This window comes from Epinephelus moara, chromosome 5 (assembly GCF_006386435.1).
Source record: "Epinephelus moara isolate mb chromosome 5, YSFRI_EMoa_1.0, whole genome shotgun sequence".
Classification (NCBI taxonomy): domain Eukaryota; kingdom Metazoa; phylum Chordata; class Actinopteri; order Perciformes; family Serranidae; genus Epinephelus; species Epinephelus moara.
In genome coordinates, this window is record NC_065510.1 from 10,289,766 (window position 1) to 10,315,831 (window position 26,066).

The 26,066-nt window shown below is 43.4% G+C and overlaps 1 protein-coding gene and 1 non-coding gene across 6 annotated transcripts in view; both read right to left on the minus strand.

Moving 5' to 3' along the window:
- Positions 1-364: 364 nt before the first annotated feature.
- htt (huntingtin) overlaps positions 365-26,066 on the minus strand; it is a 40,101-nt gene continuing 14,399 nt past the window's right edge. For 2 of the 5 annotated variants that reach the window (XM_050044875.1, XM_050044872.1), the window contains 50 exons: positions 25,968-26,065; positions 25,746-25,885; positions 25,513-25,576; positions 24,449-24,549; positions 24,179-24,325; positions 23,842-23,962; positions 23,594-23,739; positions 23,256-23,440; positions 22,870-23,093; positions 21,992-22,118; positions 21,768-21,892; positions 21,563-21,673; positions 21,340-21,417; positions 19,713-19,936; positions 19,526-19,604; positions 19,233-19,394; positions 19,084-19,139; positions 18,754-18,902; positions 18,450-18,586; positions 18,230-18,346; positions 17,952-18,074; positions 17,560-17,819; positions 17,247-17,389; positions 16,857-17,085; positions 16,481-16,622; positions 16,171-16,350; positions 15,751-15,927; positions 15,447-15,523; positions 15,096-15,231; positions 14,842-14,964; positions 14,520-14,727; positions 14,102-14,247; positions 13,660-13,837; positions 13,421-13,522; positions 13,119-13,303; positions 12,914-13,040; positions 12,723-12,826; positions 12,374-12,528; positions 12,144-12,283; positions 11,981-12,063; positions 11,163-11,293; positions 10,951-11,083; positions 10,519-10,674; positions 10,206-10,396; positions 9,698-9,812; positions 9,141-9,354; positions 7,337-7,556; positions 5,228-5,390; positions 4,384-4,544; positions 365-3,533 (listed from right to left, as the gene is read on the minus strand). In XM_050044875.1, the coding sequence (XP_049900832.1) occupies positions 3,320-3,533; positions 4,384-4,544; positions 5,228-5,390; positions 7,337-7,556; positions 9,141-9,354; positions 9,698-9,812; positions 10,206-10,396; positions 10,519-10,674; positions 10,951-11,083; positions 11,163-11,293; positions 11,981-12,063; positions 12,144-12,283; positions 12,374-12,528; positions 12,723-12,826; positions 12,914-13,040; positions 13,119-13,303; positions 13,421-13,522; positions 13,660-13,837; positions 14,102-14,247; positions 14,520-14,727; positions 14,842-14,964; positions 15,096-15,231; positions 15,447-15,523; positions 15,751-15,927; positions 16,171-16,350; positions 16,481-16,622; positions 16,857-17,085; positions 17,247-17,389; positions 17,560-17,819; positions 17,952-18,074; positions 18,230-18,346; positions 18,450-18,586; positions 18,754-18,902; positions 19,084-19,139; positions 19,233-19,394; positions 19,526-19,604; positions 19,713-19,936; positions 21,340-21,417; positions 21,563-21,673; positions 21,768-21,892; positions 21,992-22,118; positions 22,870-23,093; positions 23,256-23,440; positions 23,594-23,739; positions 23,842-23,962; positions 24,179-24,325; positions 24,449-24,549; positions 25,513-25,576; positions 25,746-25,885; positions 25,968-26,065 (7,307 nt within the window). In that variant the 3' untranslated portion in view covers positions 365-3,319. Of the gene's footprint in view, positions 3,534-4,383; positions 4,545-5,227; positions 5,391-7,336; positions 7,557-9,140; positions 9,355-9,697; positions 9,813-10,205; positions 10,397-10,518; positions 10,675-10,950; positions 11,084-11,162; positions 11,294-11,980; positions 12,067-12,143; positions 12,284-12,373; positions 12,529-12,722; positions 12,827-12,913; positions 13,041-13,118; positions 13,304-13,420; positions 13,523-13,659; positions 13,838-14,101; positions 14,248-14,519; positions 14,728-14,841; positions 14,965-15,095; positions 15,232-15,446; positions 15,524-15,750; positions 15,928-16,170; positions 16,351-16,480; positions 16,623-16,856; positions 17,086-17,246; positions 17,390-17,559; positions 17,820-17,951; positions 18,075-18,229; positions 18,347-18,449; positions 18,587-18,753; positions 18,903-19,083; positions 19,140-19,232; positions 19,395-19,525; positions 19,605-19,712; positions 19,937-21,339; positions 21,418-21,562; positions 21,674-21,767; positions 21,893-21,991; positions 22,119-22,869; positions 23,094-23,255; positions 23,441-23,593; positions 23,740-23,841; positions 23,963-24,178; positions 24,326-24,448; positions 24,550-25,512; positions 25,577-25,745; positions 25,886-25,967; position 26,066 lie in introns of all 5 variants that reach the window. The other 3 variants (XM_050044873.1, XM_050044871.1, XM_050044874.1) reach the window with 2 other exon arrangements.
- Positions 21,146-21,275, minus strand: LOC126391092 (small Cajal body-specific RNA 14). Its single transcript, XR_007570037.1, has one exon. It is a non-coding gene; the product is annotated as a small Cajal body-specific RNA 14 (non-coding RNA).

Consider the following 26,066-nt stretch of genomic DNA (forward strand, 5'->3'; position numbering starts at 1 on the left):
TAGACTACAAAAGGGAATTACAGCCTGGCTGACAGAAGGAAATGGTACAACGTAATAATTTGATCACGTCAGAGGTCAGGTAAGAGTCAGTTTAAAGTCAGATAACAGGTTTCAAATGAGGCATTGGACCTTTAAATGAGCACATGTTGGTAAATTAAGTATTTTCTGTCACCTTGACCATTTGTTGCCTCTGTGGCTAATCAGAGTTGGCTGGCAACAGCTTGGAAGACAAGGCACAGCGTGGCAGAACGCTGTAATGGCCGTATCCTTACATTTAACACTTTAAATTGTGCCACTCTTAGTGGTTAAGGTGAATTTACAACTCACCTACATGAAGTCATACTATTCACAAACGTCACACAGGTTTAACATCTTTAAATAATTTATTCATTTCTACAACAGACCATATGCAGTGATTAATCTCTTTAAAATATTAAAATGAACTGAAATACACAATCTCTTCATTTTTTACAGGCAATTGTAAAAAAGGAAAAAACAAAACCAAAAATATGACAGAGGCTCCATGGTCCTGTTCAGGATCCAGAATCTAGATAAAGGGGAATCACATCATGTGCAGTCTGTACGTCTTCTATAACCACCTTCAGAATCGCATATAAATCACAGCTGTGGCGACTGTTTTCTAGAGAGGAGAAAAAAAGAGGTATTCTTTAGAAGCCAAGATGCTAATTGCAAACACAGTCGATGTTATAGGGCATGTAAGAGAAAATGTAACCGCAGTGATTCTCAAATCGGCAAAGAAGGAATATATTCTGAGTTGCTGATTCTTAAAGTGGAAGAAAAAATGAAGTCTTCAAGGGAAGCATGTTAAATCTGTTGAACATGACCTTTGTCCATGACCTCCACGCCCACCTCTCCAAACCACAAAAGATTTCTGGGTAATCGTATTACCCCCTGCAGGGGGCCCCAGTCAGTCTCTTGCTCTCCTTCTGCCTGGAGAAGATACTAAGCCGACATGAAAAGATTTTTTTCTGTCCTGTTTTTGAATTATTTCCTTGAACAGTTGCGCAGAAAAGCTTTTTTTCATCCTCTTTTTTTTTCACTACACACACTGACTTAGAAAATGCTGTTGATCTTCTGAGAAAAGCAGGACTCATTTAGGCTCATTTATCTGCTAAAGGGAGGCCTCACAATGGAATTTTAATGACAGCTGCAGTCATTTATTGTGTGAATGCATTATCTTTAACATGATCAAAAAGAAGCTAGTCACATTGCTCTGAAGGTTGGAAAGTGGTGACATATTTAGCATACAAATCACTGTGATGTTTTTACTTTTATGTACTGCAGGACTCATTGCATATCAAGAAAGCGCCTAACAGCAACATGAGAGGAACTTCAAGTGTTTTTAAGTGCTAGGTGTGTTTAATATTCTGCACAAACACAATGAACGATGAAATATTTATCAATCTTTAACCGAGACAAAATACTTAAAGCTCAAAAAAAACAAAAAAACAACCAAACTCCTGTCACGTGGCATCACTACGCTACACTTCCTCATCTGTTGATTTGTCAAAGCTGCTGTTGGTCGCTAAGGTTACAAGGCTCCCTTTGGATTGTGTTGCATCTCTCCCACACAACAGTCATGGCAACTGTACCCACGGAAATACAGTATTAAGGACTATGCAAGAAAAATAGCAGTAATGCTAAGCATGCTTTCAAGCTTTCAGTGTACAGGACATACATATATTCAGTCTTTATCTAAGGCAAGTGTATGTACAGAGTAAAGCCGCCCAGCACACTCCCAGGCAACTCAAGGTCAAGTCTTCAATAAAATACTATAAGCTCGGAGCTTTCTGCATTCTGCGGTCTGCTGAGTCACTGATTTCTCATTTTCTGATCGTGTGTATGTGTGTAGACAGACAGACTGAGAAGAAATCACATTATCTTACTGTCTATTGAGAATCTCTCATCTTTACACAGTTCTTATTTTATCATGCACCATGGCTTTCATATTACTTTACAGTTACTTTTTTTTTTTTTTTTTTTTACAAGATACGAACTCCATTTAAAGATGACTGCAAATGACTTCCAGTCTTATTACAACAATAGTCACATCTTACATCCTGAGAATTAAAAAAAGTACAAGAAATCGAAAGGTGGAATCGTTCAGGTGCACGGGAGAGCGTACGAGACTTGAATGCAAGTTTTTAAAAAAGGACTAGACAGATAAGGACTGTGATAAAAATAATAAGAGGAAATGTTTCCCTCTGCTACTGGTTAAAAAAGAGAAGACAACATCACTGCAATTTTGGTATTTTTTCTTGCTTGACAGTTTACACCGTCTCACATGTTGGTATACGGGCCCTTTGACAGTTAAAAGTATGTATTATGTTTTGTTTTTTTTTACACTTCCCAGCATATACCCGTCTAATTTTTGTCCACTCAAATTAACATCCAGAACAGGCCACTGCACAGACACAGAAATTGAAGCAACTTGCTGTAATGAGTGCAATCAAGTTGCCCTTTCTGCAGCCACAAATCACAAAATCCATCCCCTGCTTCTTTGTCATTGGGGGAAAAAAACTATATATGGCTATTAGTGATCATTCTTACACATAAAATATTTACTGTTTGACTCATGTGTGTCAGAGAACGACCACAAGTAACTTAAATATAAAAAAGGTCTTCAAAGATACTAATTCACAACATTAAGCAGGCATTTTCGACCCTTATGTGTCAGCCCATTGTCAGTGTCCTAACCAGACCTGTAGCACTCTTTAACAAAACGCACTGAAAAATAGATGCATTGAAACTTTAAATATAGTAAATACTTTGCATTTTCTATTTTTTTTTTCTCTATTTTACTTTACTGACATCACAATACTCAAGCAAGTCCTCACAGGAAAATAAACAAATCCAATTTTGTGTTTGATTGGTGTTATTTTTTTTTTATGTGGTTTTAATCAAGGTGCTGGGTAGGAGGTGCTGAAGGTGCTGTCATTCGCCTGGAGGAATGGTCTGTGGGGGGGAATGTGGTCGTAGGGAGAACCTCAGTTTGGAGGTTTTGCAGCCAGTGTCCTTCGTAGTCTTGGTATGAAGCTCACCCCACTGAATTCATCATTCAGTAGTTGTACTCACATCAGTGTAAAGGAGGGAAAGGGATGAGGCTACAGTAGATTTTTCTAATGACACATTCTGTTCTTCCCCTCTGTCGCAACTCAAGGGGGAGACGTACGTGGAGATCTAATTTCTCGCCCTACCACATTTCTCACTCTAATCCACTTCTCTCCCCGTGCTTCATTCCCCCCGGCCTCTCTCTCTCTCTCTCTCTCTGCCTTCATGTCCGTCTCATCCATGGCCCTCAGAGCGATGTGTCCTGGTGGATTGACTGCAGACAGCCCAGCAGCTGGTAATAAGGGCTGCCTGGTGAGGCCACAGTCTCAAAGACAGACTGGAAAGCTCTGCGGTCCAGCTCCTCGTCAATCTGGTGCCGGTAGAAATCCATGGCCACCAGGCAGAACAGATTGACGTCCACCACCTCACTGGAGCCCATACGGCTGATCACGTGTGGCAGTCTGGTTGAGGGAAGGGGGTTAAGGACAACAGACCACGCTGTTTGGTAAGATGTACATTTAAACTGCTGTACATCCCTACATACATAAATACTTATATAAACAAAGCAACTTGCGGCAAGTCAGAGTAACAACCAAACGACCGAAGGCGTAGCAGTGCAAAGCATGCAGAGGCTTCTTTGTGCACTCTCTCGGTTGCCTTGCTGCTAGAGAGAAATAAAGGATTGTTGGATTCACATTACAGCTCTTGTAGCTCCAGCCTGAAGATGTGTTCGAGCAGAGACTTTACTTCCTTCATACGTATCTAATAAATCACTACAAGGAAAGGAAATATTCTTACACCTACTTTCCTTATTAAACAGAAAATTTACACCCATACACCAAACCAAATTTCTCTTTCACTGAACTAGGACTAACATTTGCATAATTTCTGTGTTAACTCATCGTAAAAGACTTTTTAAACTCAACAGAAACAAATAAAAATCACCGAAATTATCTTGGTTAGTCTTTTAGTCATCTATTTAGTCCACTATTCCAACAACCACCAACTCTGGTTTGGTCCAAAACTAAAGTTAGATGTAAAATTAAGCTGATCTACTTGCTGTTTATCCCTGCAGTCTCTGTCTCTCACTTATCACTGTCCATCACTTAATAGTCAGCAGCAGGCCAAAACGTAGTGCTCAAACTACTGAGGGTAACACACCTCACGGCAGATTTGTGCATGTTGTCACCAACAAGCACCATTTTCTGTTTAACTAGTCAAATGACCACATCAAACTATTCTATTAATGCCATTTCTATGCAAAAACCCAGTCAGTGTCCTGCTCATGGGTTTCATATCATGTAAGGATACAGGGCTGAGATCCACTGGGACGTGGAAGCCGAAACAAAGAAACAGGAGAGGCTCCACATGGCCATGGCCACTGGTGTCCTCTGAGTGAAGTTGGACAACGACAGCAGCACCCAGTCTCGCACCATGGAAGACTGGCCTGTGGCATGGAGTGTCTGGAAAACCTGAGGATGGGTGCAGAGCAGAGGGAGAGGTAGAGAGGAATCAGACAAATATATGGAGATTACTACAGGAAAAAGAGATCTAACTTGGGTTTGTTTTTGAAGCCTGGCAACAATAAATGCAGCACACAGAGGCAGACACAGAGGTGGTGTTCTCCAAAAACACAAGATCTCAAAACAACTACTAAGAATGCAAGAATCAGACACTTCAACATTTAGGTTTAAGCATTGCTGCTCATATTTTGCTGTACTCCAATTTCTACTGACCGCACAGATCTCATTTATTCTTTATTTTAGATTCCTGGACAACAACAGGAACACACTGTCTTTGCTCCAGCTTGATGTTGTCTTGACAACTTATTGTCTGTTTGGACAACAAAAGGAGCTGGCAGGGGCGGTAACAACAGAGGTACCAAGTAACAACTTCACTGAGACTGGACTTCACTGAAATTCTCTGAAATGCTCCTTGCAAGAAGCAAATTGCCAGAAAGGGAATAAAAACCACCACCACAACTCTCTGCAGTCAGGGAATTTGATTTGACAAAACAAATAATGAATAAAATAATAAGATCCCCTGTGAGCCTCATGTACAGAATGCTATTAAGTTTCTAATCTTGTTATTGTTCAGCATTAAATGGCTGAGTGATTTTCTTTCTCATTTGCACGACTCATGTCCCGCTGCTGACCTTGTAGACGACAGTGGCCATGAATTGTGGGTAAGGTTGCTGATTGGACAGGAACTCTCCGATGACCTTGTTCATGACGTCCTGTGGGGGGAAGAAGTCGTCCAGAAACTGGGGCAGAATCCTGGACACCACCCGAGCCTCGCTGGGTAAACCTTTCCGGATCCTACAAACAGGAAAGCCCAAAGAGGACATGATGGTGATGGGAGATAAAACACGTACTGCTACTACTTGTCAAAACGTACATCAGCTGCCACTGTAAAATTATTTTGGATGCCACAAACCTGCAGAGGTCCAAGATGAATGAAGAAAGCTAAAAATGTTGGAGTCAAGTGTATGTTGTTTTTTGTTTACAGGGTTGCCACTTTTATGTTATGATATATTTCAAGGACTTTTCAAGCACTTTGAGGACAAATTACCTCAATGCATATGCAATAATGTATATAGTTGGTAGCATGTACCAGTCTAACCCAGCACAGTACTATACACAGGCTTGAAAGGCTTACTTAAATTAGATCGAAATAGAAATAAAAGACCAGGCACCAACCGGGAATAAGGTGGGGAAAAAAAATCTTGTTTTAAAAGTTAATGTTGAGAAACATATGATCTGTGCTGAAAAACATTTTGGCTAAATTTTCTTTCTAATGCCTCACAGTATAAAAAAAGGCTATTTCTTCAAGGACTGGGTATGTGATATTAGGTAGCTGTACCTATTACGAATCAGGAGATTATTTTGAGTGTAAGTAAAATGTATTTTTCAAAATGGCTGTTGGTGCACCTCTTTTTTCATCAATATTTACCACTATAAAACAAATCAGCATTTTTACATATGATATGATTACTCAGAAGAAAACAGGCATTTCAACCATCCTTATTACTTTATGGTTATGTCAAATATTGTGGAACTTATACATCACTCAAAAAGGGCAACATTTGATAAATTTGTGGAATTTTTGTCATATAGACTGAATGACCATGATGTCTCACTAACAACAAGCACTTTTGGATAGATAACTACCAACTGATTTGAATTGTGGAGATGTGTGAAAACAACACAACTATTTATTTTTGTTGCCATTTTCAGCCATAACTAACTGTTTGAAGATATATAGTTAAAAACAGTGGTCCGACCTATCTGGCTTTTCTGCTGTGCTTACTTGGTACCATGTTGCTTTGCTATCGTATTTGATAAACTAAATCTACCAATGTACACATTTTAGCCACCTAAAAAAAATGCATCAGTTTGTGTGTACGCTATATTTGGAATATTTTCTCTACTCACACACTAGGTGACCAAGGCAGCTGTAGACTAGCAACTCCTGTGTTCTGCAAAGTAAAGTTACTTTGTCAGTGGAGTCTGGTGGCTTTGAGATAACCGCTTCATTTTCCCAGTTGGACAGAGCTGTCTGACAGCAAGGTAAAGCATTGTAAATATTAAAATATAGTATACACTTCAACTGATCTACATGTTTTAAGGGGGCCTTTTTTTTTTTAGTTGGCTGAAAACTAACCACTTGAGGCAGTGTTTGTTCAGCACCGTTTCATTTCATGTACGTGACGCAGGGGTTTTCTACCCAAAGTTATTGTAAACAAACACTGTGAGTTGGTCTACTGTGTCGTATCTATATTAAAAATAACATTTTCATGATTTCATTAAGAAGACATGTTACATGAGCAAAATAACCAGAAATCTCACAATTCATGAGAAGGTCCAAATGTAGGTTTTTCCTGGTTGGTGCCTCTCATTCACAGACGCTGTGTTTATATTTGAAATGCTTCATTTTCTTGATGAACTCACCACCAGAGAGCATGCAAGTTCATTGCTGTATGCTTGTAGCCTACATGGAGAGTGATATATAAAAAGAAAGTGTGGCTTGGCCCTGCTGTCCGGATGTAGAAAAATTTGATCATCCTGTGAATTCTGAGATAACAGAGTGCACCAGGCTCAAACCCAGAGATTCCAGTAAGCTAAATCAAAGCAGTTTTAAGGCCTTGATTATATATTTTTATTAATCCAAGCACTTTCCAGACCCATGGCAACCATGTTTTACTGAATAGAACTGTGTGCATTCTTGTATAATGGAGAATGTACTGTGCAAGTGTGTGTGTTACCTGTCAAAGAGCACAGAGACCCTCTCCATGGCAACAATGATCGACTCGCTGTCTGGAGCCTGAGGGTCAGAGTGGGCGGGGCGAGTGGCAGGGCTGGCTTTCTCCTTGCCTGAGGAGAAACCAACATGACCTGCCGTGACGCCCATCGCCTCTGCTGCGGCAGAGCCAGAGTCAACCTGACCTCTAACCCCTGTCACGTCGGAACCCGACGCAAGCACCGCTGAGAGGACGAGAGGAAGGGAGGTGGCACCGGTTGAACCAGTGGGGGAGAGGTTAGAGTGGGGACACTGATATCACAAACTTCAGATCAGAATTTAGTTGACCTCAAACTGAAAAGTGGAAACTTCAGTCAAATCACTGCCTTAAGAAGTAGGTTTTCTGTAAGTGACTGGTGCTTAAAGTATTAGGAGAGATTTTCAGTGCCACGTTTCCTGGGTACATTACATAGTAGATTATCCTCTCCTGTGACCTGAATGTGCTTCAGCTTGCTTTGCTGCGCCGCACATAAAGAGAGGTATGCCGAAAGTTTGAATTTTCAAGAGCCGCGGCTTACTCGAAAGATTTGCTGGCTAGCTCTTGGCAACAAAGGAGTGTTATTTAGCCAATCAGCATATGGACAACAATACGCTAAGAGCTTCTAGAGTTAGTAGGGAACGACGTAGGGGTTAGAGATAGGGTATATCAGAGGTATGTACAGAATACAGGTATCACATGCAGGGAGCAAGCAGTTCTGTTGTTGTCACAGGCATCAAGAAAGGGCTGGAGTTTTGAGAGAGGTCTGTTCTGCTGTAGAGAGATTTAATGAATGTAAACCACTAATATTGGTCATCATGACAGGGTTCACCAACTACATGTAGGTGTAACTGACAGTGGGTGTATGGTGGGGCGATTTGTTTATGTAGCAACTGTAAGTGTTTTTAAAATAAAGAGTTTTGCGTTCCCCTTGTACACTGGAAGGTTAATAACACTTATGTGTCTCATAAATAACAAAAGCTGTGCACTTTCCATGCATCGCTAAATATAAAAAAATGGTTCGCAATTTGCTGTGTGTGAAAAGTACGTGCTGTAAGCTGCATGCAATGGTGGCATGCACAAACAAGCGCAAAGCTAATGAGTTAGCATTTCTGTAGGCTTAAAAGACAGCAATATATTGAATTCTCACCTAATGGTATTCTAGGAATGTCCCAGTTCGGCCCCACAACACTTCCTCTTTCTTTTAGAGTCACCCTCAGCTAAGAGGTAAGCAACTCCAGTGAGTAATGGGACAGCACCAACAATTTTAACCTAATGGAGTATAACTGGAAAGGAGGACCATTCTTTTCTTGTGTTTTTAACAGCAGAACATATCCGACTCCATACTGCACTACTGCTGTCTACATCCTTATTTTTTAGCTGTTAATAATGGTGAAGGCAAATCATTTGTGGGAAGAGGTGGAGGGGTCATTACAGCAGGGACACCACAACATTCTACTCTACATACTATTTGGGAGGAAGGAATCTGGGATGAGAGTACAGCAAAGAAAATGGGACACATCCTCACTGAAGCAGCTCTGACATTAGTTAAGCTTGCAGACCATCAACTTTAACCTTAACTGAAAAAACAATGCCACAGTAAAGTTGAGGTTCATGCAGGTGAGTTAGCCAGCTAGCTCAATCCCATGGTGAGTTTGCGGTGGATTGAGAAAGTCACAACAGCAGTAATGGAAGCACCAGTCCTTATACAGTGCATGCTGGTGATTTAGCCAGCATGCAGGATGCTACATTGCTTTTGTGGCATATCACTCAGTGTTACAGCCCTTCTTACCAGTGTACATGCAGGTGAGCATGAGGCCCAGGGCGGCCATGGCTCTGTGTGGCGACGGCATGTTGACTCTGTCCACGCTGAGTTTGACCAGCGCTTCTCCGTCCACACGTGACAACTGCTCTGACAACAGGAGGCGCTCCAGACCGCGCAGCACGCAGTGATAGATGACGGAGGGAGTGGAGTCCTCGCTGGCCGACACCATCACGCCACACAGCTGAAGCACAGGAAGAGGCAGAAGATCATAGAGGATAGAGAGAGGAAGACATTTTTACAGAGAGGAACAAGAAAAGAGGTCTCGAGCAGACAGAATGCTGAGTGCATTTTTTAATGCTAGACTACAGTTTGTTCAGATGTCTTGCAGCTTGCCTAGGGTGATGATGAAAATGAGCTAATATTAATTTAACACAAACCATGCCCATGAGGTCAGTCACTTTACACTCTGAATTCAAATTTTTTCAAATCAAGACGTTCAGGGCGCTGTGTTTTATGTTATTTTTGTGCTGTAAAAGTGCAATATACCGTCAGAGTTCATGTTGCTTCACACACAGAATGTTTACCTGTATAATTCCAGCCATAAACTCAGCTCCTACATCCAGAGGATAGTTCTCCATCATGTAGAAGGCCACTGCGCACATCACCAACACATGCTGCTGGTTATGCAGGTTCACACAGCTGCAGCATACAAAAAAAGAGGAGAGGTACAGAGTTAGTGGGAAAAAATTAAGAGTATATTAAAACAGGAAGTCCAGTAGTTATTTGTTTGAAATGTGAAGGGTAGCACCTAGTGGCCAATGTTTGCACTGCACTCTTGGTCCCATTGCAGACTGTGTGCTGACTTGAGGATTTTAGTCTCGGATCAAAGAAATTTGTCTGAGCAAACTGTAATCTGCACTAGCCCTAAGATGGATAAAACTAATTGATTCCAAGATCCACTTACAGTGCAGGGGGGTCACATACTGACAAACACATTTGCTCACTGAGGCTCTTTCATCCTCAGCTCAGCTCATTAGATGATGAAATGAGGTCAGTGTCTGCATGTTTGTTTTTTAAAACAGAGATACTCACTGAGCAATAGCCCTGAGGTTGGACAGCAGGTACTCAGAGACAGTGGGGATGAGCTGTTTGGCTGTGTCGTCCAGCAGGTCACACTCCAACACATACAGCACTCCATGCAGAGCCCCCATGCGGCTGGGCAGGTGTGTGCTGCGCAGGGTCGTCTCCAGCAGGCGACACACAGGCTCCGCTATCGCTTTGTCCTAGAAATATACATTTTAGATTGTTCATATACCGTAGAGGGTAATGGTACACTACTACAACCAATCACAAACACACTCTTCAGCCATAAAAAGGTTCCCCTGAGCCACAAACAGCCACTCACCATGCCCAGTACAGCAGCAGCTTTGCAGATGGCAGGCACCAGGTACTGATTGAGGATCTCGTCCTCTGGCGGGTGGAGCTTCTGCAGTTCCATCAGGGTGGAGAACATCATGTCAAACTGGTTCCTTTCTGTGAAGAGGTCCGACACTGCCAGCAGCTGTAGAGAATTACAAGAGGGCGAACACGGTGGAGAGGGTGAGAGGTGGTCATTGACTCATTTCTGTTGGATCCCCACAAATGTTTCTTTTCCCAGAGCAGACAAGAAGGTGTGAATTTGTATTGTCTATTATGTTGTTTCCAGAGTGAGTGCCTACTGTTCAAGAATAACCTGGAAACTCTAAAACAGTTTTAGGCAATCCATTACTGATACAAATGAAGACGCCTGGCTGAACATGTAGAATGAACACCAAGAGGAGAGTGCATCGTAGCTCACCGATCGGACCACTTCACTGACAAGTATGGTCGGGGTCCTCCTGTTACTCGGGGAGCCAGGGATCAGCCACTGGCTGTAGAGCTCCAGAAGAAACTGGGAACATGAGTGAATGTCCACACCTGCACGATGCTTCCTGAAAACACAGAGACAGTGATCAGTCCCATTCTTGTTTCAGTGCATGTGTACTGAAGAAATGTGAGTGCATGTCTGACCTTGAGTTGATGGGAGATAAGGGTGGAGAGGTGGGGGCTGGAGTGTCTGCTTCATCTTCTTCATCTTCACCCCATTCTTCTTCTCTCAGTGGGGTGATGTTGTTACCTAGCCACACTGAGTGGATGGAGACCTAGAGAGGGAAGAAAACTAGATTGACTGCCTTGTGGTTGTATGCCTTTGCAAGTTTTGTCATAAGTTTTACTATACTGACATGTATGACTGCAGAGAATAATTTCCACTGAAAAATATACTGTCTTCACTTGGGGACTATATTTAGTGAGGACTGATAGAGAACTTGGTCACACGGTGCAAAACAAAGAAGCTCAGTATCAGCAAAATGAGCTTGTGGTGGACTACCAGAAGAACAAGGCAGATTGTGTCAAATCTGAAGAAATTCCCATCGGGTATTCCTAAAATATCACATTCACAAGAAAGGGACTGGCGGACAGCCCTGAAAACAAAATGCTTCTGGCATAAGTTAAAAACATTTAACATTGTTTTAGAAAATGTATGTATCAAAATTAAGAACTTAAACCGCAGGGTGTCGGTGGCTTAGTGGTAGAGCAGGCGCCCCATGTACAAGGCTGTTGCTGCACCGGCCCGGGCTCGACTCCAGCCTGTGGCCCTTTGCTGCATGTCACTCCCTCTCTCTCTCTCTCTCTCTCTCCCCCTTTCACACTTGTCTGTCCTATCCATTTAAGGCTAAAAAATGCCCCAAAAATATCTTAAAAAAAAAAAAAAACTTAAACTGAAACACACTCTTCCTCAAACTTCATTTTATCCACCACATTCTCTCTTCTTTTAATGCATCTCTGACCTGTCCCAGTTTGTAGTCCATGTTGCCCATCTCCCTCTCTGTGTTGATCTGAAGCAGCAGCTTCTCATGGCTGATCAGCGTGCCTGCTGAAACAAAATTAAACAAGAAATCAGAGTAGGAGGAGGTCCAGCAGCTGTGGGTCTAGTGAGAGACGATGAATTACCAGCTGAGGCTGCCGACAACGAGGGTACAGGGTCCCAGGCGTGGTACGGGTGGTGTGTGTGGACATTGTCTCTCTTCGACACAAGAGCCTGAATCTCTCTCTCCACCTCGCCCCTGATCACTGCAAGTTTCCTTCCAAACCTGGGAGAACACACACACAAACTTTAGAAATCTTTGCATATTTATTCTGGGCACTACTACGGTGTAAATAGAAGACGGATGTGCAGCTACCGTGTTTCCAGGGCTTTGAGGCTCTTGTTGCGGGGCTGCTGTTCCAGACAGCTGACTGCAGGGTTGCCAGCAGTGGGCAGGGTCATGGCACTCAGCACCAGGCTGGTGATGGCCTGCACTGCTAACACATTCAACTGGGTACGCTCCAAGTCCTCCTGGAGACAAAAGGATAAACAAAACATTGACGAAGGTGGGAAGGATGAAGAAAGGGAACTATAGGCTGAAGAATTATATCCCACAATTTATTCCAATGTATCATGACAACCAGACTATGTGTTGCACTGTGAACGCTTGCATGTTTCTAATTAAAGTAAGCATCTGTGTGAGTTATGTTACAGGTATACTATACCTCCTGCTGTGTCTCCTCCTCCTGGTCCATAGTGATGGGTTGGGTGACCAGCACCCCCAACAGTGTGGCCCAGGTCTCCTCAAACTGAGTCCTGCTGCTCCAGCCTAAACATACAGCAACAAAACCAGTCACATGACATGCATTCAAGAGTTTACTCTACTGAATCATTCCATATGTATGTGTTTCAATACCCAGTGTGTTGATGCGATAGAGGAACTCTCTGAAGACATCCTTTTCCTGCAGGAAGTCCACAGGGATCTCGGGCAGCGTTGTGCCGTACTCTCCTCCTGGCTGAGGGGACCAGCCCAGTTTCCAAACCTAAACACAGAGATGTTTAATGGACTAATACATTCACGTATACAAATACTAAAGTCATAATATCTTTCGCACACTGACCAGTGGAGGTACTCGGGTGTAGCTGTTGACCAGAGGCAGTCGGGACAGACTGATGACAATGTTGCGCAAGGTTGGTGTGAGGAAAGCAGGGAATGCACTGTTTCTATGGTGACCCAGGGCAAGGATGCTCTGCAGGCCTTCCACAAGCTCTGCCATGATCTCACATGCTTGCCACTCGCACATGTCTGCAACACACAGGTGAAAGCTTTAAGGGATACATGATGGCAAATACCCTCCGGGATCCAACTCAGAGGAAACGACTGAGCCCGTTAGCTTTACTGAATCACTACATATGAGCTCACGGTCAGCATGCGGCGAGTCCACTTCATCTCCTTCAGCGTCTCTTTCTGCCTTTGTCTTTTTCTTCTCTGGATGCAGAAGCTGGTCACCAGGACTCACAGCCACTGGAGGGGGGCAAGACCAAACATTTAACCAGTATTGAAATGGCATGAAAACATGTTGGGTCTTAAGGCAGTCATGACATGTGACCGTACTAAAATTTAAAAGGGAATGCACAAACGAGTCCCAGCAGCCTTCTCACCTGCAACAATGATGAGGCGTAGGCAGTAGATAAGGGAGCAGGTGTGTGTGGTGTACTCTTGGGTGGAGAGCTTGTTCCAGACGCAGGGCTGCTGCAGGGCCAGACACAGACAGGACAGAGCCCATTGCAGGTCCACACTCAGGGGCAACTTGTTCTGGAGGAGACGCCACACCACCACCTGGACAGAGAGAGACATACAAGGGTGGAGGAGAGAGTAACCACATCTGACACAAGAATTTAATAGTCTATAACAAATAGGGATGAAATTACGGGGTCCCAGATACATTAGACAGAACATTAAACTACTGTTACCACTGTTTTTATGATTGAGACTGAAGCCTGGAAATCTCACCAAACAGGAGAAACAAAGATCTTAAATGTGATTAAATTAATCAAAAACAAACAAGTGACTAAACAAAATGTTTAATAAGTGGTCTTTTACCTCAGTTGCAGTACAAGTGAAAGTGGTGATGAGGTGCTCCTTGTCAGAGGGAATATGTAGTGAGGAAGGCAGCTGGCTCACATTCAGCAGGTACTGGGACAGAGCTCTGCAGAGCGACAGAACCCTGGAGTAGAAACCTGGCTCATCTGAAAACAGACAGCAGACAGAGAAGAATATTTTTCTTCAGCATTTTTCCCCTTAGATTTAGGTATCAAACCAGCATTTCTTCTACTCCTAATACAAAATGCAACATCAATGCTTTACAGAAGAAGTCATGGTCAATTAAGTCAGTTCAACTTAACTTCAAGTTGTACAAGCGGTCAAAATTTAGCAGACTTAGAAATGACTGATCTAGTATGAGATATTACGGAGCTCTGACTTTTATATTTTCATACACCAATCTCTCCCTCCCACTCACCATACACGTCAGCTAGTTGCTTCCAATATGGCGGTGGCTGGGCGGGTGGCAGGAAGGACTGGTGTGGGGAAGGGAGGGAGCCGGTGACTCCCGCAAGCCGTTCTAGGGTCACCTGCAAGGCTGTCTCCAACAAGAGTGACCCCTGACCCCGTGCTAACCGCTGCATCCCCATACTTAGGCATGGACACAGCAGGCTTAGGTTGAAGTCCTGGAAGGGAAAAAAAGGCAGGTTCAGATGCAATATACTCAATTATTAAAATAATCAGTATGGTCAAGAATATTTATCCCTGAAGTCTGATATCTGGGCACTGCAGTCTGTCACCTTGCAGCTCATGGTGTTAAAGAGATCAGTGGGAGGAAGTTTGGTGAGGAGTTCTGTTGTCTCCAGCAGCGAAACATCTCCACGAAGACAACACTGAGACTTCACCAGAGCCACGTACCACTCCTAAAAACAAAATTAAATCATGTGCAAAAAACATTAATACCTCCTATTCTGGGTTTCTTTACTTTGCAGGATCAAGACAGACAGTAAAAACATCAAATACAGACTTAGACACTGATTCTCTAATCTCTCACCTTATCTGCAATGACGAGCTCAGGGGCTGGTGGTGGATCCCCATCCAAGGGGTGTGATGTCACAGGAGGTGTGGGGCTGCTGGTGTCCGCAACAGTGGCTCTGAACCTGTCCAGCAGGGAGTAGAACCTCTGATGCCTGAGAAAAAGAAATGCAGGGAGAATATAATGCATTTTTCCAGATAGATGTTCTGTTTAAGTTTAGCTTGACTTGGGCATATTTTTTGCTTTGTTGAAAGGTGTGTTTTATTTCTGTTTTTTGTTGTTTCTTCTGCTTTTTACAATACAAATATAAATTAATATGCAACAGATTGCTAAAACTACAAACCTCAAATTGCAATACAAAAGAGTTACCTCTGAGCCAGGCCACTGGTCTGAAGGTATTCCTGTATCCTGTCCAGTTCCTCCACAGGCAGCTGAGCTATACTGTTCTGCAGGACGGAGGGTCAGAATAACACATGATCAACTTCAGAGAAATTTTAAGATCAAAAACTTTTTACCCTAAGTGAGAAATCTATTTCTATCAATATATTCATGAGTCTTATATAGGTTGGGTACTTCTATGGAACCATGACACTAAAATAAAATTTGGCACACATTCAGCTGACAAGCAAACTCCCCTGTGACAACAAGTTACAAGCCCACACACAAGCTGTACCTGTAGTGTCTCAGCCAGTAGCATCTCTACCCTGCGACACGCCAGTGTGTCGACCATGCGGGCCAGAACCCTGAAGGGTGTACTGAGCAGCTTGTCCACATACAGCATCAGCAGGGAGCCGGACTGACTCAGGTGGATGCCTTCCAAACACTGCAGTGTCTTCTTCAACATGGTAGGCTGCAAGAGGAAAGGAGGACTCAATTAGTAAAGGTAGAAAAGGGGTGACAGAATAAGAGCAAAGAGAAAGAGAGGTGAAAAAGAAGGCAAGTGGATGAAAGAAGGAAAAGTTAAAATTACTCCTGTGATGATAAACTGAAAAACCAAAAAAGAATGTTGCCTGGTCGTTTTTAAATGTGCTTTATGAATACAATGACTTGGCTTATGAAGGATGCGCAGGAGTTAAAAAGGGTGTGATCTTACAGTGCTGAGGTTGTCACAGCGGGACTGGATGGCCTGGATAAAGAGACCACTGGCAGCTGAGTTGCGGTGCACAGCGCTGATGAAATCCTGCACTGGAGGCTCATGGGACAGGCTGATGAGGTCACGCACATGGTTGACTATCAGCCAGGTCAGATGCTCTGAGTCATGAAGGTTCTGACACTATTATTCCAAGAGAAAAATCAAAATGAACACGTTAACTTAAAGTTGTGTGTAATCAAAATATTTTTACGATCATCATCTATTTGTGACTTACTACAAAATATGTTAACACTATTGATATGAGTCTCACCACATAGTCACAGAAAAGGATGAGGGCCCCCCTGCGTACGATCTCTCGGTTGACCATGGCTAACCGAGTCTCAGGCTTGTCCTCTTCTCCTTCCCCAGAGGAGTGAGGGCTCAACAGCTTTGTGCAAGAGAGGCTATGTCTCCTGAGAGAAGGATGGAGACAGGGTAGGTTGTCACAAGATTCTGTGCCGTGCTCATGCTCAAACAGGGATTCATTTTGGACAATATGTTGCACTACAAATTCATTTTTTGATGCCTTGTAGTCTTACAATTCAGGATACCTCATTGTGTTTTTTTATGATATGACACGCATGAACGATTAAGGTTTAAACACATACATCAGACATCCATGAGTAACCTACAACATCCGTTCTTACTTGGGTGTCTGGTGCACCTCAGCCCACCAAGAGTAGTTGGTGTAGTCGATGATGAGGAGGACCTGGCACCACAGCAACACCAGGGAGGGGTGGGTGGTGATCAGACACTGCACCATGCTGTTCAGGCCTTCCAAGGGGTAAAACAGGCCAGCCTCAGTGCCTGTCTGTCCACCTCCACCCTCGCCCTTCAGGAGACGGCTAGCTGCAGCTGTGATCCTGCGAAACATTCCTGGAAGGAGAAGGAAAGCAAAGAGGGAAAGGACTGTCAGTGTCCTTATATTTTAAGTGCATCACTTCCTAAGAGCATCATGCATTTCATTGTAAAGCTTAACATCTACTGTTTTAGCCGGACTCTCAACAAAAATGACAATTAAATTTCAACAAGCTCACCACTTTTGAAGACATGTATGAGGCACATGAGCAGTGTGCCCAGCTGCTGGCAGTAAAAGGTGTGTTGCTGCTCTGTAATGTCCACTTTAACCTGTCTGGAGGAAATGTCATCCAGCAACACTCCTACCAGCTGCAGCAGGAACCTGGAAGGAGGGATTACAGGGACAGATGTCAATGAAAGTGAGAAGGAAAAAAGGAAAGACATATGGAAGCAAAGTAATGGTTGCAAAAATGATCAGACTGAGTAAAAATATTCCTCAGTCCTTACATCAAAAATATCCTATAACTACAGATAGCAAACACGCTCACTAACCTGGCAAAGGTTTCCTCAGGCAGGGCTTTTTGGGCCTCACCATTAGGTTCCTGGTTACCTAGAGTGTCAGCAGGGGGAGGGTCACTTGGGGATGGGCTCTGCTGATGCAGGCGACGGATTGTATGGCAGGAGAGGAGATGTGGGGTGAGGGACAGCTCATGGACCCGCGACAGGACAATGTCCTCAGTGGACTGGGAGACGAGTACCCTGAGCACCGCCAGGATGCCAGACACCCACAGCTGGACTGTAGCTACTGATGCCTGGGAGGAGCAGAGGTTTGAATTTAAGTCAATTAAAAATCTATATTTTGCAAGGTGTGTTAAGGTACATTCGACAGGCAAGTTAAAAGTCTGTCCAGGTTTTTGTGCGTACTAACTAATGAGATGTCTCACCATGGTGGCCGGGGTGGTAAACATACTCTTGAGCAGCATGTCTACAGGTCGGAGAGAGGAGGGCGCCACAGTCTCAAAGAGAGTGTTCAACACTCCCAACGCCTCTGGAGAGTCTAGGTGCATCTGTGAGGATCAACATACAAATATGTTTACTGATGACAATATAAGGGTTTTTCATTACATATGTTGTAGCCTAAATGTCTTATATTTGTCACTGTGCACCAACATATACACACACACACACACACACACACACACGCACGTATGCATTTTCCTACCTGCTGCTTAGCAATCATTGGAAGTATGACGTCAGCGATCTGTCTGGACAATCTCTTCCACTTGTCCTCATTCTCTTTGTGACACTGCTGCAGTACAAGAATGAACATCTCCAACACCTGCAACACACCACGGAACAGAGATCATCAGGCAGAGAAAAGACTGACTGGAATGTTTTCACATTAACATTTTGGGTCTGTTTGTATCCATTTGCGACCGTACCTGATGGTATTGCACAAGTCTGAGCAGCATGGACACCACCACTTCTTTCTGGGTATCTAACTCTTTGCCTGCATCTGCTTTGTTTGAGCCCCTCAACACAAACAGGTCATGGACAATTGGCTGCAAGGCTGGGATGGCTGTGGAGGGAAAATTTAATTACTTAGACTACAGCTACGGTAAGAATGTGCTTTTGAAGTAATGCGTTAGTGTGAAGTAAAGTTTAGGAATGTAAGCGAGAGTAAACTTCAGTGAATGTGTTTAAAAGTAGAGAAAATGGTTGTGTGTTGCATGTGTTCCCTCTCACCGTGTGTGACAGCTTTCCTGCCGCTCGCCATGATGCCATCACACAGCTGGATGATCTTGGGGATGCTGATTATCTGCTTGGAGTGGTAACGCTCATAAGACAGCAGCACCAAGAAGAAAAAGATGTTGGGAATGATGGCCTCCGAATCTCTGTGTAAGAACAGGTATTATTTTAGTTCACAGGACGGCACTGAATAGATGGGCTAATCTACAGTTCAGTGGGAGAAAGGTTTTATCACTACTGTAACCACACATAAAAAAACGCCTGGGAGACACATGGGTTTGTGAAAATGCATGACTCATGGATGAGAAGAAAAAAAAAATAACTCACCTGAACTGTCCAACCTCAATGTACTCAAACTGCTTCAGGACAAAGCCTATGAACACCTAAAACATAGAATACATCTTCCTGAGTGAGCTTAATTCAACAGACTGAAGATGAACTCACGCAATGTGTGTGTTTTTTTGTTTATGTTTAACCTGATCTGAGTCCAGCAAGCAGTAGTTGACTCTGAGCTGCACAAGTTGGGCGAGCAGGTCCAGTACTTGTCTCTGCAGGGCCACAGAGGTGCTGGTAGTGTACTGCTTCAAAGCTTTGATCACCAGCGGCTCAAACAGACGAATGTGGTTGTGGATTGCGTTCTGGAAAAAACAAAAGGGGAGGCCACAACTTTTAAAGGGGCAGCACCTTGCTCAAGCTAATGAGCAATGAAAATTATACTTTATGAATATCTATTCACAATCGCAACTCAAAAAACAGCACAACAGTTTACCTTGTCTCCTCTGTGCCGTGTTGCATTTGCAATATTGGACCTCAGCTGGTTCGAAGCCTTTTGCATTACATCAAACCATCTAAAAAGAGGACAGAGAAGGCAGTTTCTTAAATGTTCTTATGTTTATTTATCTGAAAGCATGTCATTTTCTCCTCCTGTGCCTCATCTGTATGTTGCTATAACCCACCCAGAGGTGTCCTGCTCCTGTTCAGCCTGCACCATGTTCCGGAGACTGGCATCAGCGAGAGCCTGGGTGAAGTGAGTGTACGGTGCCATGAAGCAGTAGTGGTAAAGGCCCGGTCTCAGGCTGGACGAGCCAAGACGGAGAGCCTTGCCCTGGGAACGGCTTGGTCCACTCAGGTAACCCTCATATTGAGAGGCCAGGTTGGTGCCAAACAGGGTCTTCAGCAGCTAAAGAAAGACAGGTCTTCAGTTAATAAATAAAACAAGCAATAGTTTGGAGTCCACATGTGTTTAGATGAGTTGCATTTTCAAATAGACTTGTGTAAATAAACTGGCTTACACATTTTAAAAAGGATTTATTTCATTAAGGCACATTTCTTCTAACTGGATTAAATCTGCTATTCTCAAGTGGGCCCTGAAACACCAAGCTGACCGTCGGCCATCAGTTAATGATGGGCTGCCAGTGAATGTCTGCTGACCTAGTTTTTGCTTAGTATCCGGCACCGTTGGCAGTAGTCGGCCACCTTGTCAGTGTTTTGTCAGGGTGAGCTTGACACAAACTTCTTAAATTAGTTAAGATTATGATTTTAGCCACTGAGCTCTTTAGCAGAAACAGTTCGTATTTGTTTGTATCATTGTTTGCTAGCACACAGCAAATATCAGTTGTTCTTTCAACATCTGACCGTCCTGTCAGACTTCCGGTTTCAATTTTTGAATGACAAATACAGACTATCACCACCTGCTGGTACGGAGTTATTTCCTCTCATGCAGGCGCAGAACCTACGTGCTTGTTTGGCTGTCGGCTGTTGTCTTTATGGTCTGATCAAGTGCAACTTTTTGGCCAAGACACAGGCAACATGAGCCAAGATGAGCCTCCGTCGCCACTAGTCCTTTGATGTAGATTAGGTGTATCTGGACCTTTGATTAGAAAATATTTAGTATCAACCAAGTCAGTATCTTTTCTTTGCACCTAATCATAATTAAGTCGCGGGGGTGTCTTACAGGATATTCCCCATTCCAGGCGACCTCATGTTTATGGTGTTGGATTAGATTTTTCCATCCTTAAATTTATCTTATTGTTTATTTGTTCCCCTGAGATTTACTGACTTTGGTCTTGCATAGGACATTTTTCTTTGCAAGGGCTGATGTCCCTGCAGGAGTAAATACCAAAGGGACACATCTTTGTTGTCTCCGAGATCAGTCAGATTTGCTGGCTGCGCTTACTAACAGTGATCTATCTGTTTTGTTTTTTCTTTTAGGAAAGAAATTCCTCCAATTTCTGAATTAATTCAGTGCAAACTAGATTGACTGTTATGCAATGCAGACTATCATATAATCCTTCTTCATCATACTTTGCTAACAGTTACGAAATTTGCTGCATCTAAAAAGGCACAGGCAAGATGACATTAGGCTAATATATGACTGTGTGTGTATTAAGATGTATGGAACCATCGCACAGGGAAACCAATGCCTTTACAGGCCCTGTCGGCAGGAACCAGCCTCACTCTGTGTGGAGTCGCACCGGTTGCAGCACACTGCTCAGTGTTGGAACCATAAAGACTGCCACACAAAATACACCCAACAATACAGACAGCTTGCTCTACAATGACAGACAAACACAGATTACTGACCTGTTGTACACACACAGTAGCCATGGTTGGTTCTCTGGAGAAGCAGGATTTGAGGTAGCCCAAGATTTCCTCCACACACTGACAGAGAATATAGTTCATCAGTTTATTCAACTGATTGATACATTGGCTTATATTAATGAAACAAACTAAATTACTTTTAATGAAATAAAAATCATTCAGAACCTCCTCTTTCCGGCTCACAGAGGTGATGTCATATCTTTACCTTGCTGATGTCATGTAGTGTGGCCAGCTCCAGGAGCTGTGACAGAACATCAAGAGTGGAACGCAGGAAACTTCCAAACTTCTCCTGGTTGCTGTGGAGGTCCAGCGTCACCTAGGATGCAACACACACAATTAACACCACTTAAGATACTAAAACTTGTTTGTATTTTGATAAAAAGTGGGGTAAAATAGATGCATGTCCTGACCTTGTAGTTGGCATGTGTAGCTTTGAGGACATCGTAGAGCTTGAGGTAGGGTGGCAGGTGGTAGAAGTTGCCAAGGGTGGTAGATTTGTTAACGGTTGTTGACCCAGTGCTCTCTGCTGGCCTGGCTGCTCACAAAAAGCACAAAATCAAACTTTTAAGTATTCACAGACACCTCGGAGAGATTATATGAACCTGTGCTTGTGCACGGCTAGGTGTGCATTTACCTGTGTTGACCTCATTGCTTTTCTTTGGGCTCATAGGTGCAGCACTGGGCTCAGTGGTATCCTTCTCCTTGCCTTTTCTCCGAATGGGACTGAGGGAGGGGGTGTTGCTCAGGGAGGGGAGGGTAGCCTAAAACAAGAAGTGAACTCAATACAATGACCTTCCTGTGGATACAACTTGTAGTCATAAGCAGATGCCAGTGAAATGTGACTTAAGCCTGGCCCACGCTAAACGTTTTTTCAAATTTTAAACCAATGTTGAAAATGTTAAAGACCCCACACATAATGACATGTCATGATAAATAGATAATTGTTCTAAAGTGTGTGGAGAGTAAGGATTTGCCCAAAACAACATACAACACACTAACAGATTCCATTCACGAACAACCAGAGTCCTGACTCCCAAACTGTGAATCTTGTGACTTTAGAGTAAACAAACATGGGAGAGGACAGGCAGGAAGAAGGTTTTGCACCACTTTTTTACAGGAAATCAACAAAGAAAAATTTGGATAAAGTCAAGGATACCACAGAGTAAATTCTGAGTTGAAACCCAATTGATATTGCATTAAAACCCTCTGAAACCCACGGGCCACTGGCGATTCTTGAGTTCCACTCACACAGAATTTCAAATTGAAAATTTAAAATTGTTGTGGCAAAGATGGATTTCCTAGCAGATCAGGGGATATAGAAAACACTCTTTAGATGACTCGCACCACAGGAAAATCTGGCAAGATGATCTTTAAAAGCATCAAAAAAAAATCCGGGCTTTGCTGATGATTGTCAGGAGGGGGAATCAGGCACAAAAAAATCCGCCTGATTCTCACGTAGTGTGTACTTCGCACTACAAATGATGACCAAACACAGAGTCTATGAACAGTTACCTTAACTGCCGGTCCAGGTGGTGTGTCCTCTAGCACATGGGCACAGATGTTGAGGATCTTTAGTAGGTGAGAAAAGACTTGCTCCACCATGGCCACTAGGGAGCGCTCTGACAGCCCTGCCCAGGGTTCCTCCATCTTATTTGGGCCTCCACTGGTGTTGGTGCTACCACTGCTGCCTTCCTCCTCTCCAGCCCACGGGTTGCGCATGCATTTAGGAGCCACAGCTGGGAACACGATCAAGAGACAGTTAATGATAACAGTTATCAATAACAAGTTATTGCTTTTGCCTCAAAGTTTGAGTGAATAGTGGTATGTTTGCAATGTAGTATAATTTCAAGCTCCATGAACAGCATGGTCTCATGAATCTTTGTATGCACATTACCCACCAGCGATCAAATTGCCAGAGAGCAAAAGTGCATCCTGGTGTGAAGAGAGATCCAGTGGAAACCAGGCGGAGGAGAGTAAGGAAAGGACCATGTTAGCCATTCCCACTGTCAGAGTCCTCCGCTCAGTCTCTGGTGCAGACGAGGAGGTGGTTGAAGAGGCTGGAGCACTGCTGGGCTGTGACACACTACAGAACAGAGGGACAAGGACATAAGATGATCAGGTGTGTGTGGAGAAAGAGGAGCACGTTGGCTGGCAAGAAGTTGTGTGGAAGATAATACAAATAGGATGGCATTAAATGCACAGGAAAATATTAATCAACAAGAGAGAGTGCACAAACCTGAGGGCCCTGCCCCTGCTGCGGTTGAGACTAGAGCGGGAAGAAAAGCTGCTACTGGAGCTAACATAGCCACAGTGCCAGCCTGTGCTCCAATTGCACACGGGAAAATTTGAAGCCAGGAGGCACAAGGCCTCACAGCAGCCGAACTGCAGAGAAATAAGACAAACGGATGGTATTTAAAAACATCGTCAAGCTTTTCATAGAGCAGGCAAAAAAGGTAAAATGTTATGCATGTCTTAAAAGCTCACCGTCAGGGCTCTGGAGGTAGAGGAGGTGAAAGCATGGGAGACAGCAGTAACGACTCTGGACAAATTGTTCTCGATTGTGACATCAGACACATTGTTGGACAAGTTGTAGCCTCTGTATGTCCTGGAAGACATAGAAAAGGGAAGAGCAGAGTTTCTCAGGTTGTGCTCTGATTTTTTTTCATGAGCTTTGTAATTAAACCACTCAATTTCAAAGCTCTTGTAGAGTGAACGACACAACAAACTGTATGTACCATAAAAAGGAACACATGACAATGATCTTGAGAATCATTTTTAGGAATAGGATGGCACTGAGAGCCTGTGAGACGAGTGCACATACCTTGTGATTGTACTAACTGTGAACTGGGAGGGGGGTTGTGTCTCATGCATCAGCAACTGCAAATAGACTGAACTCTGGTCTCGGGCGATTGCCACTACTGGGTCCACTTGACCTTGGTCACAGTCATAGAACAACCTGGGAACCAGCCTGGTAGAGAGAAAGCCGCAGAGACATGTGGGAAGGATTAGAGGAGACATTAGGAAGAAGACACCTAGGGGGGAAAATAATACAAAAAGTGCGCTTGTCAGCAGTAAAGAAGAGATAGTATACCTGCTGACAGCAGAGGCTGCTACATGCCGGACTCTGGGGTCATCATCTCCCAACAAACAGATGACCACATCGTTCAGGACTCTGTCCTGCAGCTGCAGCCGCTAGATAGAGAGAAATGTGGACTAATTAGGGACCACAGTCTCAGCAACTCAAGCAGGGTCGATTAAAAAAAGATAATAAAAATAGTTGCCATTGAATTTCATAATCGATTAGTTGGGTCTATGCTATGATGCATGGTGCACTGGGCAGTGTCTCCTAAGGTGGAGGCAAAGACTTAGTGGAGCAGTAAGTCAGCCAATTCCACATCTTGTGTAGCTCGTATTGCATTACAAGAAATGATGCCATCTCCTTTGTCTTTGGAGTAAGAATTTGATCCAGTGTAGCCAGGCATCCCTCAGCTGAGCCCCCAAATATTTTGAAGCTAACACTTCATAAAGCTAACAAATAGCTTTATCAAAAGGGCCTGGCTACACTGATCATCACAAAACAGAAAAAACAAGACAGAAGGTATTTCTGTGAGTATTTCTGTGAGTGAACACTAATTTGTTGAAATTAGGTCAGAGAGACACTGGAGTGTAACGTGATGTTATGGAGTTTTTGGAAAATTTCACAGCATCAGTGAGAGACAGTCTCAAGTGAATCCTTCATTTCTTCACCACAGAAACTTAAGCAATGTCTGACCAAATATATGCTTGTCACATTTCCCATTTTTCCCAAATTCATTTCTTATTGAAGAGGCCTTTTCTGTACTTAGTCTTGATGTAGCATACATTTGGTGGATTTTTATTTGGAAGTTGTTTGAAAGAGCACTGTCGAGAAGATGAGGAATAAGTTGTTGTTGTTTTTTCAAATAAAATACTAATATAAAATGTAGTTTTTTTTCCCCTCTTTATTTGATCAACAACTGATAAAGCAGAGTAAAACAGATTAATCCAATATCAAAGTAATAGTTGTAGCACTAAACTCAAGTTGAACAGGACACACTGAATGTCTGTGTCTTAAAAACATTTGAAGATTTGAATTTTCAAAGCAAGACTACAAGAAAGGTAGAACGGAGAACTTACCCCAGTGTAGTGATGATCCCCTTTGTGCAAAGTCTCCGTTTTCCTCTCGAGGAAATGTACTAACCTTAAAGAGGAAAGAGGAAATATCTTTAAAAGGCAGTTGAGTGACATGATTAGACATGCTATCTAACAGACATTGAGAATATGAAGAATAGTGATGTTGAAAGTACAGTCCACCCCTAACAGCTTGAGCAGGTAGCTCCAGTAATACAAAAACCGACAACTGCTCTTACCGGAAGTCCATCTCAGCCAGGGTCTCCAAGAGCTCAGTGCGAACAAGCCAATAGGAGGAGTCCCTCAAAGCGAGAAGGTTTATCAACAACTGCAGGCCGAGCTCACTCAACGTACTGCTACACACAGTCATGAGGCAGTGCTGAAACACGCATAAAAGAAGTCAGACACAAACTTGCACGCAGAGCACCAATTACTGACACACTTGCACAGAAGTGCCTTACCCTCACTGCAGAGCAAGCCATCTTACAGGTGACAGATGATTCATCTTTCAGAGTTTTTTGGAGCAAAGGCACCAAGTCCACCAGGGACAGGGGGTTACC